This window comes from Opisthocomus hoazin, chromosome 7 (genome assembly GCF_030867145.1).
Source record: "Opisthocomus hoazin isolate bOpiHoa1 chromosome 7, bOpiHoa1.hap1, whole genome shotgun sequence".
NCBI classification, from domain to species: domain Eukaryota; kingdom Metazoa; phylum Chordata; class Aves; order Opisthocomiformes; family Opisthocomidae; genus Opisthocomus; species Opisthocomus hoazin.
The window spans coordinates 7065086-7080975 of NC_134420.1; the positions used below are offsets into that span (position 1 = coordinate 7065086).

The 15890-nt window shown below is 36.0% G+C and overlaps 1 protein-coding gene across 5 annotated transcripts in view; it reads left to right on the forward strand.

The window, feature by feature from the left end:
- The window catches only part of ANO3 (anoctamin 3), a 155012-nt gene that overhangs the window by 62216 nt on the left and 76906 nt on the right, over positions 1–15890 (forward strand). For all 5 annotated transcript variants that reach the window (XM_075426381.1, XM_075426384.1, XM_075426380.1 and 2 more), the window contains exons 2-4: positions 1130–1342; positions 2294–2365; positions 12932–13068. In XM_075426381.1, the coding sequence (XP_075282496.1) occupies positions 1130–1342; positions 2294–2365; positions 12932–13068 (422 nt within the window). The remainder of the gene's footprint in view (positions 1–1129; positions 1343–2293; positions 2366–12931; positions 13069–15890) is intronic.

The following is a 15890-nucleotide window of genomic DNA, read 5'->3' on the forward strand; positions in this document are numbered from 1 at the left end:
TTTCCCCTTATTCCTTGTCACTATTACATTATCAGTTGTACATACTTTCCTAGACAAATGCACTTGAATTATCTACTGTTTCCCTGTGAATTTTTAGAAAAAGTAGAAATTTTAGAAATAATTATTACATTATTACAAATGAGTGTTAAGAAGAATCACAGCCAACATACAGAGAAACTTTATTTTAGGATTTGGAGAGTTAAAAAGAAGTTCCATATCTTCAAATGAAAGATAAAGTTCTTAATGCGTGGTACTTGTAAGCATAAATTTGGGGAAAGCAGGCAATCTCTTGTTTGTGGACAGGCAATATAAGCAGTTATTACACTAAGTTTGTTCTGTCACCAAGAAGGAGATACAATAGAGACCATGCTAATTATAAAAAGTATGAGCCGTATTTTGGAAACACAGAGTTGTGATGTAAAATGGGAGAAACTCAGAACAGGGAGTGAGTTTGGCATCATTTTTAAAATTACGCACTGAAAACAGGGATCCCCAGATCGCATTTTTCACTTAAATTAACAAACTGATTTTTCAGACATTTTCACTGATACCACACAGTTGACTGGTGCATCTATCTGTATGTGGGCACCTGAACCTCAAGCCAGGCAACACCTATAAAGACCCAAGGCTGTCACGTGTCCCAGAAGAAAGACCCGAAACAGCGAATAGATTGATCAGAACTTGCAAACAGCTGCATTTCAAAGGAGAAGGTGTTCATGAATCCTTCAGGAAGCTTGTGAACATCTTTTGTTTGTATTTGGTTTGTTTGTTTGTTTGTTTGTTTCTACCATTGAATTAATATTTTGTTTAGCAATCGTAATGTGGCTGACACTAGGTGCTGTCGTTCGCTTCAGAAGGACGGTGTGACAGGCGTATCACAGAATCGTCAGATTTAGAATATTGCGAATTCAAATTGTGGGCTGTTGATGGAAGGGTAGGTGAAGAATTCCTGGATTTCATTCCCAGCTATGCATTATTCTTTGAACTTCAAATATTTAAAACATTTTTATTTAGTTGGAGAGTTGCTTATTAAGTGGATGAATCACCTTGAGTTTTTGTAATTAGCTGTCTTTCTGTGTCATTGTTTAATATCGCAGAGCTGATGTTCTTTTTCTTTTGACTCTTTCAGGTATGAATACAAGCAAGAGTGAGACAGTGAAAGAGCATCCATTAAAACCCTCTAGAAGATCTATGCCATGCCTAGCCCAGAGCCAGACACATCCTCAGAGTCTGAGCAAGCATTCATCGTTCCTGCAACCAAATCGTGTGCAGCCGCAGCCCCGGCCTCAGCCTCTGAGTGCAGGGACATCTACAGCTACGGTGGATGTAGTGTCAGAACGAGGTGGGAGGTTTTTCTCTTTCAGGAGCTTGCTCCAGCACTGGGAATGGAAGGGATCTATTCATTTGAAGGCCTGTGGTGTCTTATATGTAATTTTTTAACATCTCTCATTAAGTTAGAGGGGCATGTGATAAGCTTTGATTTGTTGAGATATCTGCAGTTTGTTGGAGAGATGTTTTAGCACAAAACAGCTAGAAGAACTATGATACCGAGTTCTTGAGTGAATACCTATAGAGTTTGAAGTGAGGCTTCCACTAATTTTTATTTTATTTTTCTGAATTACGAGATTATTTCCTTCTCCCTGAAAACAAGACAAGAACATTTTCCTGTATGCTGGGAAAGAGGGTGAAGATTTCTGTAGTCTGTCCTAGGAGAGAGAGAAAAAATAAATATTAGGCTTTTGGCAAGAAATGTCTTTAAGTATGAACGTGTAGGAGTACATACATTCATTGATCAATAGCAGAATCAGGGAAGAGACTATGGAGAGAATGAGAGAAAAGGAAGAAAATCCCTATGAATTTTGGCTTGTATTGGAAAAAGGAACTACTTTTATTTTAGCATTCCTGTTTTAACAGATGAACATGCCTTACCAGAGAGACAAGTCTAGTTGGAGTCACCTGTTGCTGACTATTGCCATACACTGTTGCCAATTGTGTGTAAACCTTTATAGACGAAATTAACTCAGCTGGCTTCTGCTACTATATTTCAATAAGACCTTGCTTAATGTTGATAGGCACTAATTATTACTCTAGTAAATTATTTCACCGAATTAAACTTCTCTCAGGAATAGCAGGTCTTCATTAAAGTGACCCTGTTCTTTTTTCCACCACTGTAAAGCGCTTTTCAAAGTTTCAGCCTAATGTTTTTCATTTGAGTCACTGACAGCTTTAATAAGTGTATCTGTTCCTTACAAAATACATGTGAATGCTGATACGAATATTGCATTTATTCCAGCTAAAGTGATGGAGACTTTGGAAAACAACTTGCTTAAGCTGTCTAATACAGAATACAGTGATCCATTTTTAGGTAAGTTTGTGTCTGAGCTGAAATAATAATAAAGTTAATGACTCTTCAATTACACTTGCAGTATTTAAGTACAGAAAGGCCATACTTACCCTGAACTAGCAGGTTATACAAAAGAGGAGACTAAATGTGACTAAAGAAATATGTGGTGTCATAAATTTCCTGATACTTTCTCACCTTTTAGACTAACAGTAAATAGAGACTAAAGACAGAGAAGTATTTTTCTCATACATTCAGTGTAACCTTTTCCAATAACATCCTTCATAATACCATCACTTGGAAGCACGTATTTGAAATTCCTTTGAAATAGTTATTATTCAGTTGTTATTATTCCTGTGTTGTCAGTTTTTCAGTATTGTCATGGCTGCAATTGTTATGTCGTTGTTTTTTATTTAGATATTCATGTATATTTGCTTTAGATATTCATATATAAAAAGTGTTCTAGTCTGGAGGGGAAAAAATAGTGTAACGCAGAAAAATAGCTACAATTGGGGCATACTAGTAGCTGCATTAATGCCATTTTGATACTTTAATTAAGTCAAAGAAAGTAGGAAAGGAGTTATTCTTGGAATAATCCCATCCTTGCAAGTTCAAAAGAAGTCTGTATATATACATACACGAGTAGTAATTTGCAAGTTCCAAAATCAATTAATTTTGAAATTCCCTGGCTGTGTATTACCCCGCTGAAGTACACATGCGTATTGCTGCACCTTGCACAACTGCTGTGAAAGATGTTTTTGCTCACAGTCAATGTAGCATCAAACTAGAAATCATATCTTTATGCTGAAGGGAAGAGTCTATTTCTGCTCACCTCTCACGTGTTTTAGCATTGATTTTTCTTGATGCCCAAAATACATGATAGAGAAGAGGCACTTCAAGGGCTCATAAGGAGTTAGCTATTGGAATGTGAGTGAAATGGGTACTTCTTTCAAAACAAAATCAAAATATTCCAAAAATGTGACACAGACCAAAAATTTGGCAGGAAGATTGTAGAAGAAAATCATGAGTCTCACTCAGGTTCCAGTTGAAGCTACTGCATTCTCTTACTGTAATGGATTTCATTGGATAGGGAAGCACGGGTGCTAGAAGATTTCACTGTTATAATTTGCTTCAATTTTGTTTTTTCATATCCTGTTCTGTTTTTTACTACTTGCTTACACATACACCTGCTGATATTATGGCATATTTATGTATGGCAGCAGTAATTCTTACGCATAGTAAGGGATGGGCTGGTTTCCATTCACATCCTCTAGTTTTAACCCGAAAAGAAACATGAAGGTCTCAGCGATGAGGAAGAGATAGATTGAATCTCATCAGCTCATAATTGTGTTGAACTGTGGCATGGATGTTTCTCCTCTTCTGACTACTGCTGTGCTCTTTGAAGAGAGAGAAAAAAATCTTTAAATGGTAGCCTTTTGCTAACTTGATTCATTAATTTGCCTGTGTTAATTGAGTCAGTCTGAAATTAGATTACTGAAAGAAATTGTTCTGTATTTAAAGAAGTGTAATGGGTTAGGATATTCAGCTACAATCAAGAAAGGAAACCGTATTTATAAATAAATCCCAGAAGTCCATAATAAGAGTTGCCTTACATAAAAATCAGCATTATCAGTTAGGTTTGTGAAGAGAAATCAGGGAAAGTTAAAGGTGCATTTAAAAAAATGGCCTTTTTGTAAACCTTCAGGATAGAGTTTGGTTGCATTTGGAGATCCTGTTTATGTGGGTATTTGTCTCCAAGAATAAAACTTTCCTTTTCATTCTGAGTCTGGGGATTAAAAAAAAAATAAAAGGAATATCGCTACTTGAACTTTGATCACCAGATAGGTGTGAATGATGCAGCACTGCTCCGTGCTTTAGTCGGTACTCTGACACTTTGATGGAGTTTACAAAATAGGCTGATTAATGGGTGTCATCTTCTCAGTGAACCTTTGCAAACTGCTCCCCTGAGAACATGAAAGAATGTTGAATTAAGTGAATGTCGTGAATTTTTAATTAGGCAGCATCATGAAACTGTACATAAAATAGGCCAAATGGCTTCTCCTCTTCCAGAGATGTGTCTAATTCTGTCTTCTTGTGAGACGGGGATTTTTATACATTTTTAATACATTTGAAAGTCACACCAGTGACACTCAGACATTTGACACTCATTCACTCAAAGGGAATGCAACATTATACTCTTTTTTCGAAGTCTTCTGTCTGTGGATACTTGCTTAAAACAACATAGTGTATATTTATATTCCATTCTGTTTTCACTGTGCTTTGTTTTGTTTCTGAAAGACATGCTCAGTAATTACTTTGATTGTGCCAGCTGGATTTAAATGATATAGCTGTAACTTCTGTTGCTGAATTTCTGGCTTTACTGCAACTACCAATACTAGCTTGCGGCTCTCATTGGAGCTAGAAAAGGTAAGTGGGGAATAGTTAGTTCCTAGTAGCTACATAGTAACTACATACAGAGAGTCACATTCATAAAAAATTAGTTTCCTCCAGAACTTTTTTTTAAAGTTCCACAAACACAACAGAATTGCAGACACTTTAACTAATGAGTTCATCCAGGAGCTGCTCCAGTGGTGCGGAGGTGTGTCTGTGTGCACATGCGTGTATAAAGAAACAGTACTTGGTAAATTTTTAAAATAATACTTTTCTTTTTTCTTCAAGGGCATCATATGCATAAAGGGAATGAACCTAATCTTTGAAGGATCACAAATTTGGCTGGCCATCTTTTAGAAAAGAAATCTGAATGTAAACAATTTTGGTGAGGGTTATTTGCACTAGAATTTTGTCTCCATGTACAGCTGAAAAATCTTCTTCAGTAATCTCTGTTAAAATTGTAGGAGGTGGTTACTACCTAACTTTGGAGTTTTGAGTGAGCTTTAAGAATCAGTTGACTGAGTTTAAGAGAATTTAGCCATTCTTTATTGCTGAACTGAAAATGAAGTACTCTTGAGTTAAGCTGAAGGGAATTTACATGGTTTGCAGGAGAATTTGTTTTACTTTATTGCAGTAATAACTCCCTTTTCTAAGAATAACTTTTTTCTTGTCATGACTGAGATAAACGCCCTCTTCTGATGCATGGTACAGGTGAAAAACAACTGTGTAAGGTGCAAAGGTTTGCAAAACCAGTAAATAATATTCCGCTGAATGGTCTGATCTTTTCTCAAATCATCCTTTGGGTTTAGCGAAAGGAGCAGAAGGACAGTGGCGGTATTTGGACTGATGTGACATGTTTTTCCATTTGCTAGATCCCTTTCCATTGTTAAAATCACTATCATTAGTATTGTCAAGTTTGACTTCCTTTTTTTAATGTTCACTTTCAAACACTGTGAGCCAGATTTACAAAAGGGATTTCTTATTACAATATGGATTAATGCCTTTAAAAATCCAGTGCATCACATATATAGCTAAAGCGTCAAAATTTTCAGGAGTTAGGCCATATTGGAGATCCAGTTCAGCTAGGAGAAAGACTTGTGAGTCTGATAGTCTGCTTGTTAACTTCAAAATCCAGTTTGCTCATTCTGACACAAATAAGCATGTAAGTAGCTTTCTGCAGATCCTAGAATCAGAAATGGTAGAGGATCATCTCAGGAACTGCCCTCCGCTGTTAGCCTGAAATATTTGATTTCAAATAACATGGAAGAAATGAGTAATGGATATTATAGGAATTAGCATTCAGGATTTAGATGCAGTGAGTATCTAATTTTAAGTTATTTGGCAAATAAAATCAACACTCGGTAGCAAATCAAACAATACTAATTACTTTAATCTTTTTTCAATTTCTTTTTTTCTGAATTAGGTTATGAGGGATTTATGCGCAGTAACTCATCTTCCTCAGCATGACATGAAATCTGTCCTAGACAGGAACTTGATCATGAATTATGTAGTTCATAATTTTGTTGTAACAGTTACCTTGTATCCTGAATCCAGTTACTACAAAGTTTATATATAAGAAACTCACTATTTATGTGGCATGCTGCAATGTAGTGAACTGAGAAAGGAAGACCTGAATCAAAATGAGCAATCCAACAAATTATCGAAACAACTGCATGATAAAAACCTTTTTTCAGTACTCCATTTCAGAAGTGCTTGTAAGTGAATTTTGATTAAGTGATGTTATGACAAACCAAAATGGACAGAATAACCTGTGCAATACATGCAGTGCTTACCTGAAAGGAGGGACTGAAAGAGCACGAAGGATATGACTCAAGAAGGCCAAGTTCAGTTTCTGCTTCAGCAGAAATGTGATGTTTCCATTGTGACTTTTGGAATAATTTTTTCAGAAGCTTGTGGCCCTTAGGCGATGCCTGCATAGGTAAGGGCCATCATGTCTGTTCTGACTGTGTTCTGAGACGGCTGAGAAGCTGCATCAGGGATGGTTTTTCCTGTACCTGGTGTGTGAGGGAATTGTCCAGCTCCCAGGTTAGAGCGGGTTCATGCCCGGAGAGCTGGCAGCACGGATGAAGAAGCTGTATGACCTGTCACAAGCATAGTGCTCACTGAAACGTAAGAAGGATTAGTCTTTGGACTTAATATTGAGGTTCAAAACTTCAGAGTGCTTTAGGCATTTAATGTGCCTGTACCATTTCTGTACACCATCTTAGCTCCTCCAAACAGCAAGAATACCTGCCAGACTCCCTTTTTAAAAATGAGAAATATTCTGTGTAATGGTTACCACTGTATGAAAGCTCATGAGAAACTGCACATTTAAGAAAAGTCTACGCTTGTCGGTTATAGTAGTTTTTGGTTGATGAATACACATAGACGGGTAGCTGAAAAACCTTCTGTGTTACATATGCAATATAGTATTCCAGGTACACAGCACAATAAAACAAGAAGACCCAAATCCCATCACAGTGCCGCTTATCCAGGTGTCTAGTGATATCCTTCTCCAGGTTATTTGTTGTTGCTAGGACTAAAATTAGGGCAAAAGGGGATTAATTTCTTGAACAATAACCTTATTCTTGCTAAAGCCTTGCAAGGCCTGTACCTAAGTGTGTAAAGGCTCAAAGGATTGAGTCAGGAATCATCCTATCAATGTTTGTGAAAGACTGACTATTTAGGAATAATTTTGATATTAATTTTCCTTCCCATGACTATGCCACATTTCAAATGAAAAGCATTTGCTATCCTACACTACAGTTATTTAAAATGCATTGATGAATTGCATGTTACAGAGAAACTGGGACAAGTGCCTTTTATCCTCTAACTGTCATAAAATTAAAATGCACTCTTGGCCTTTCAGAAAAATATGATAGAAATAAAGGTAGCCCAGCAGTTAAGAAGACCCAAAAATGAAGATGCAAAGTGTGGACCTAGAAATCAATTTCTAAACTAAGTGCTTCTGCATTGTTAGGTAAAAGACTCCCAGAAATGACAGCCTCTCCAACGTTTTTATCCTAGAAGTCACTTTAGGGCAAATCTTACTGTCATGCATCAAGCATAGCAAGACTGTATGTCAGGAGGTGTAGATAGGTTTCTGTAGTGTCTGAAGACTGAAGTTACTCATCTTGCCTCCATATTACAAGAGAGCAAAACAAAGTAACTGCTAGGATGAAGAGCTCGGTTATCTGCTTGATTAATGCTTGATTCTTTTTTAAATCACTTTATACGTGAGTGTGGGTCCAAGTTGACAGAATGCAAGACTTAGTTTTCTGTTCAGGTGTTCTAACAATTATAAGTATGTACCTAATTAAAGAGAAGTCTCTGATTTATTGAATTGAATAGTGAAATTGCCATTGACTTCATTGAAATACGATTTGGTCTCTGTCTCTAGAATTACAAGCTGTCACACTTTTCTCCGATTTAATATCCTCATCTTTATTTAAATTCAGTCTTTTTTTTTCCTCTCTAATTTTTGCAGTGCTAGTGAAAGCTGAACAGCTTAATGCAGAAGTCTTTGTTTTCCTGGCTTGAAGTCATAATAGCTTATTAATTTTCCTTTCTGTAACAGGTCACTTGGGGCTTGCAAATTGTATATCTAACTTTAATGATTTTTTTAAATAAAATTTTTTATGTGACAACAGTTGAAAAAGCTTTCAACTACCACACAGATTTCAATTAACGTAATTGAATAAGTGAAATACATCAGCAAAATACTGTTATTGGCTATACTAACTGCTTAAAAATGCATTATAGTTACATTGTATAGTTGTTTACTTAGTTCTGCAAGCACATAGTCTTTGAAATATAAGATTTTGTAGGATTAATGTTAAAATCTTTCTCCTTCTTTTAGTAGGTACTCTGAAAACTCCTATAAAGAGGTCATGTAAAGGGTCATGCACAGTCTGTTCGCATAAGCAATAATATTTTCACTGAACAGCAAAGAAAAAATTAATCCTACCAGGAGCTCAAAAACAAAAAAAGAGAGCGGTTAAGGATGAAGGCAGATGTCTTTTAGATGTCCTTGTCACTTTGAGGACATGGACATGAGCACACAACAGTCCCATCCTCCCACTTACAGTCCTCCTACTGCAGCAGACTTTTTTACACCAGTCGTGCTTTTCCCCCCCTCTTTTCTGTCTATTGTCTTTCCAGCTCGAGCTTTTGCAGAATTTCAATGTTTTTCAGATAGCTCTAGATCCGCCATTTACTTTAGCATTAATGCAGGAAAGCTGATTTTAGCCAAGAGTCTACCCAACAGGACAGAAATTATTTAAGTTGTTTTTTTTTTTATTGGATCCCACAGTAAAAGAGAAATGGAAGACTGTTTGGTGAATAATTATTGCACTCTTTACCAACCTTGCTATATTTTTACGTTGACTAAAGGTGTTTTAGATGTTTCTGGAAATTACCATTCACTCTAGTACCCTGCAGAATCAATATCTGAAGTATAGACTAACTGAAAGCTAAATACACTATATCTGCTCAGCTGATAGATTTCAACATATCGATTATTGGCCATTGAAGAGCAGTATTTTAGTGATTAGACCTACACAGCTGAGAATCTGATCAACCTTTTTTAGATCTGAAAAAAGGAAAAAAAAACAAAAAAAACCATGTTTAATAAAATAAATCATGAGCACTTGCAGGTGTCCTGGTTTATGGGAATGGGACTCCAGGCTCATGTCTTTCAGATGTGCCCAGTAAAGCACAGGTGGGACAGCACTCATGAAGATAGGAGAATAGAAATGCTGGCAGTTGTTCTTGACAATAACAACCAAAGGAGTTGTCGTAGGCCAGGGAAGGCATGATGGGAACTGAAAAATGAAGTAAACAGTAGCTTTCCCACAGTGCAGATGGAAAGAGCTTGAGGCAGCCAAGCTTTTCTCATGGTGTTGTGTGGAGCTGCAGCCAAATAAAGACTCCATGTTTGAATTTGAAGATGGATACTTATAATGCAAGTCAAATAGAAAGACTCTTAGTCTGTATCATTGCTTTTGGGGTATGTTACATTAAAAACATCCTTGGGCAGTACAGCTCTAGCTGCAACATTCACGGATGCCATCTTGGTTTGGCTTGTGGCAGTCCCAAATGGCAGTTAAAATGCAAAACCAAACAACAGAGATTATGGAGGAAAGGGTGGCAGAAAATAGTGTTACTTTATAGACAAAAGTTACATAAAAGTTTCATGAAAGTTTGGAAACTGCAGTTACTGAAGAAAGACTTAAGCAGTTAAATTACTGTGTATTGTAGTATGCATTGGTGACATTAGGGGTGACCAAGCTCAAGTTAATTTAGGTCGTGTAAGTTTATCTGTGTGTGCAATTTTGACTTGTTTGGAGGGAAAATTACAATGGATAGACTTTCTTGTTTATTAAAAGTGGTGGTTACCTTATTATGGAAAAAGCACCTGGTCATAGAAGAGTACTAAAACACAGTCAATGCTGTTAGTGGCAAAGTTTCATTTCTGTCGTCTTCTCTCAAAATCTTTTTCTAAACCCAACATATTTCGTTCTCCATTGTTTAAAAATTTAAAAACTAATCAAAACAAATTTACAGAAAGTTCAACTTAAGAAGCAAAATGAGCCTCCCAAAACACACACGCACTGCATTTGTTCTTTCTAACCTGTACTGGTATAGAAATATGATGCAATCCATTGAACTTTGAGTATAATTATTTAAATTAAAGATGTTGTTTTGGTATGTGCTGCAGAAGAGGTAAATTGGGAGTACTAGTGTATTCAAAGTATCTACAAAGCATACTTCAGGTGTTGTGTAGACATTAATATCTAAAACTATATGAATGTTGAGAAAAATGCACGCTTTTGGATATATTTTTAAAATAGGGATTGTATGCTATGTCTCTCACATTTTTTCAGGCAGCTGTGACAAATTCTTATGCAAGTACAATATTTAAATGCTGTGTTTTAAGATTCATTCCTCCCCTTTTTTACTGTACTGATACCATTACTTGGTAGGGCAGTGCTTGAGGTGCATAAAATAAGTCATTGATTGTTGAAAGCTACAGAAACAAGTATTGTTAAATTTTATCTAAGAGATGTACCTTTTTAATTATATTTTTTTATTATTTTTATGGGTTTTTTTGTTGCTAAAACGTTTTTTAACTACATTCCAGGCAAGATAGCAGGTATCTAAATGGAAGGTAATGTCTTTTTTTTTACAGAAAATACATGCTACAGTTTAAAAGCTGCGTTCTTGAAAACAAAAATGTTTAGCAGGTAAAAGTATGTTGAACACTAAGGGAAAACTCATTTCATAACTTTAAATTGTTTAGGCAAAATATTGTGTACCTTTGCAAAGGTTGTTTTTTGAGTATTAGGTGTAATCATAATGTCTAATCCTCTAAAACTTCCCTCATAAAAATAGACTTTTTAATGTAAATAGAGTCTTTCTTTCAGATTAAATGACGTGTCTTGATGCAAAAGGTTAGGTTTCATAGGCCTCTCCTTTTCATTTTATTGGCTTCTTTTATAAGACCTTGATCTTCAGCAAAGCTAAGAGCTCATCACATCTGGGTGTGAATCAAACCTGCAAAGTTGCATAAATACACAAAGTAGGAAACAGGATACCTACTAACTGAAACCTTCTTGACAGTCTTTTTACTACATTCACTACGTTACACAGAGTAACCTGTATATTAGGTTAAAACTGTGTTTAAAATAAATAAAATCTCTGAGGTTGGTGCTCTGACAATTAAAACGGGCTATTTCGTACATTAAGAAATCCTTTTACAGATTTACTGAGGTTGATAGCAGTATCGGAGATTACCAAGGGCTCATTTTCTGTAGTCATTATGTAAACAGCTGAATTGCAGGAAAAAACAACTCTTGGTAAATGTTGCAGTTTAATATTCCCTCTCAGAAATGTCTAGGCGACATGAGATAATTGTGGCTATATTTTTTGTGTAGTACTTACTGTGAAGAATTTAACTGAACAACTTAATGAAAAATACTTTGTTGTTGCAGATGAGCTTTTATGAATATAAAATTCAGGAAATTCAAGACTGTGGTTCCCACAGCAACCAGGACTTGTTTCTTGGCTGCTATTTAGGGTTTAGAATTGCTGGGCTAAATGCTGTTCCCAGTTCCCTTGACTTTTCCCATGTTGATCTGAAAGCTGGGAAGAGAACTTGGCTCGGGATTTATGGGTAACTTTTATGTCTGAATATGTTTCTATTTCCAGTTTATCCAAGATATAATTCTGTGGGAATAATTATTTTATCCTTTTAATCTTTAAAATATTTTTTTCAAGGCCAGCTGTTTTCCAACATTCATTAAAACTGCCTGTCCAAAGTTCTACAGGCATTACCCCTTATTTCACTCCTGCTGTGTATATGTGGTAAGTATTGTCATGATTTTTTTTATGGAGAACGTGCAAGGAAATTAAATGTCTGGAAAAAAGTGTCCCTTCTGATAGAGGATGTAGAGTGACTCAGAGACTCGAGTCCTTCTAGCTTGTCTGTAGTGATGATGTGGGAGGAAATTTAGTCTGTGCGAGTGGATCTTAGTAAGCTTTGAGGAAGGTCCTCAGTCACCTGCAGCTATCTTAGGATGCTCTGTTATAAAAAAACTTTTGCTGAGCAATTAAAAACAAATCCAATGAAAACACAAGCACTTTCTACATGGTGTCAGCTATCTTCTACGACCGTCAGGTGCACGTCTTAAAAAGTGTTCTGAAGTGGTCACTGCCATACCTTAATATGCAAATTTCCAAATACTGTACCTAAGGATGAGCAGCAAGTGTGTAGGAGAATCGTGCAGTTCGATTGCTTGTTGAAGTTTAAAACGTGAGTTATGAGTCTAGTCTCCAGGATGCACCTGCCTAATTAATAACACATATTGAGTCTTGACAGTTGTGAGTCAAGCACAAAAACGTTTAATACTTGCTTTATGGGCTTTTTTAAACTGCTGTGAACAACGTTGTGGGCTTTTTTGATTTGAATGATGGTCGAAAAAAGTTTCTATAGGCCTCCTACTAAAAAGAGTTTACTTCTAGTTTAAGACAAACATGGTAACATTTCAAGTTAAAGACTTTTGCAGGAAAGGATAGACTGTAAGTTATTGAAAAGTGAATACTTTAAAGGAATATTCAGCTGTGGCTGTAACAATACTGTTAGTTTCTCTTTGCTACAACCTAAAATAAGCCCACTATTTTCTTCTGTTTTTCCTTCAGATGTAGGAAAGGACAAAGACACGTACACAGATGATTCAGAACATGGAAATTATGATGCTCGTACAGATCAGTCATTGCTTATTCAAAACAAACTTACCAGACAGAAAACAGAACCTCGAACTAAATCGTCTTTAAAGGTAATGGACACAAAGCTTTATTGAATTGTATCAGTTGTCAGAATGTGCTTAAATATTTTTAAAATATAATTCTTAAGGGATTAGATAAGTTGCAGCTTAAATAAATAGACATCTCATGGTAAGAAATTTAGGTGGCTCCCATGTGATAGTTTGACCTACAGAATCAATGAATGGAATTCCCTATACCAAAAGCAACCAAAATTATATAGAATCAAGGATTCTGATGATTCGTATTGACTCATCTAAGAAGCAGTAGCCTTCTTTCAAAAGATTTATTTTGCACAGAATTTAAGACATAGGATTCCAAGCGTGGAGCGAAATTGATGTCAGCTGGGAGGCCTCAAGAAATTAGGACAACTTAGAAGAACTGAGTTCTTGTAGCACGTGATCAGTCGAGAGTGACCTGAAGTGTAGGATTCTGCTTCTATGCAAAATCCAAATGATAGCTAGACATGTTGAATGAAATATAAAATTCACTTATGTATAGGAGACTGTAGAATTATTTTCAGGAACCTCAACTAAAGCACTGGAAATGCCATTTCGTCAGATAAAACTGACATGTTATCTTGCTTAGTAATTGCCTAATCACCTAATTGCAGTATTTATCGCAATGCGTTGTCTACAACAGTTCATGCACTATAATGCCAAAGAATTATGACTGATTTCTGGTTTAAAACATGGGGGTGTTTTTTTGTACTCGCTTTGGAATGGGAGACCCTTATTGTCCTTTGTATTAGCATAATTCTTTTTAGATGTCTGACTAATGACCTAACGTCAAGAAGTTCTGAGTTATATTCTTCAAGAACCAGAAGTAGTGTGTTTTGCAGAACAGCTTTTACTTTTGGTACACAAAAGCATGAATAATCCCATGCTACAAATCTAGAAATGCTTGAATTGCTTCAAGGTTCTGTGATCATAACTTTGTGATTTTAGGGTTGAATGCATGTTTCACAAGAGTCATATAACTCTTGTAAAGCTTGCTCTGTCCATCACACTGATCATTGCTCCTGGATTCTGGAGCACAGGTAGCAGGTTGATGTGATCTCTGAGACTTCCGTTTCATGGCATGGTTTTAGAAAAAAGCTTGTATAATAATAGCTATCTAATAACTTTTAAATACGCTTCCAGGTAATCATATTTATAAATCGGAAATCTCTGACAAGAAAAAGAAACTTTGATAATGACAAAGGGTTATAGTTTAATCTAAATGGTTGCAATGAGAAATTTTTGTGTTCCCAGATTTTTTTTTTTTTAGTCTGTTTCTGCAAGGCTAGCTGCATGGAGACACAAATAATTGTGGATGTTCTTTTTTGATCTTGTTGATTAGGTAGACAAAGCCTTTTATGTTAAATGTGGCTTAAAAGGCAGAAAAAATAATACAGAATCTGCAGAATTTAGACTATCTTATAGAGAACTAAATATTTTTAATAACAGGTGAGGCCGCCAAAAATCTAGTAACAGCTAATGCCTGTCTTGTAACAGGCATTTCATTTCACCAAGTATTTTTTTGTGTTTTCATCTAAAATATAAAATATAAAATGACCACTTGCTTTGTTTTCTCCAAGTCCTGCATTCATGACTGATACGAAGTTTGTAGACAGCCAGTAAGCTAACTTTCTTTCAAAGGTTAAAGAGAGGACTCTTGTATTTGTATTAAGTTTAAACAAAAATGCACTTTTTATGTCTCAATCTTCGTATGTCCTGACCTACTGAACAAAGTGCTTCAGAGTTTAAAAACAGTCATCTGAAGCCACATCTGGCTTTTAGCCTTGACAACTTCTTTTATCACAGCAGTTACTTAGGGAACTTCCTTCTGCTTTTATACTGCTTTTGCAAATGAGGCAACCCAGCAGGATTCTGCTTCTGTTTACTGTTTGCCTGCCTCCACAGCAAAAAGGCAGAGGCGATTTAGATTAGTCTTGTATTAGCAAAGAAGGTTACTATCTTGCCTTTGGATTATTGTACAAGTCTTTGTGGCAATTAGTGGAAGATGTCTAAGGGAAACTTGTTCCCAAAGTGGATATAAAACTAGAAGAAGGAGGCTACTAATTATTTTGGGACTGTTGAAAGCACAGAAGACATCTCTGCAGCTTTACAGCTGGTAAGTACTCTCATATATTTGGAAAATAAACTGATCTATCATGATTAAAAAAATCTCCTCGATCTGACCAGAGAATGAAAAAGAGAAACACCACATTGACAAAGCATACAAGGATAAAAGCTTATTCTTCTCCTCTGCTTGTTAGTGATTCTAATTTAGGTGTGTTTTGGAAGAGCTGCTTGACACCCAAGTGTGTCAGGGAAAAACTGCTAAAAAAGTTCTTTGCAATTAATGCTTGGTACTATTATCTGTCTCAATGATGAGCTACTTCAATGCTTTAGCAATAATGATACTGTCTTGCTGATACAATGAAAGCTGATACACATTTTTTCAGGAATTACTTAGTGTTTCAGATCACGTATATGATGTGGCATTTTCCATAAATCTGATTGTATTGCTGCAGTTTTTAAGCTTTAGAAACATCAGATAATTTTTTATAGCATCTGGACACCAACATTCAGCTTGACAGTCATCTGCTTTTCTCGTTTCCTTCATTATGAGTTATAACTCATAATCTCCTGTAGTGTAGGTTGGTATAATTTCAGAATCCACAGATTTCATATTGAAAAATTGTGAGTTGTTCAGACCCATTAAAAAGCTGTCTTCAATATCTGTTTCTGCCATCTTTTCATCACCAACTGTATTTGAGTTGTGTAGAAATCATGACTTCATGTATGTGATTCTGCCAAGGGATCTCATGCAGAGGAGTGATGCCAACAAG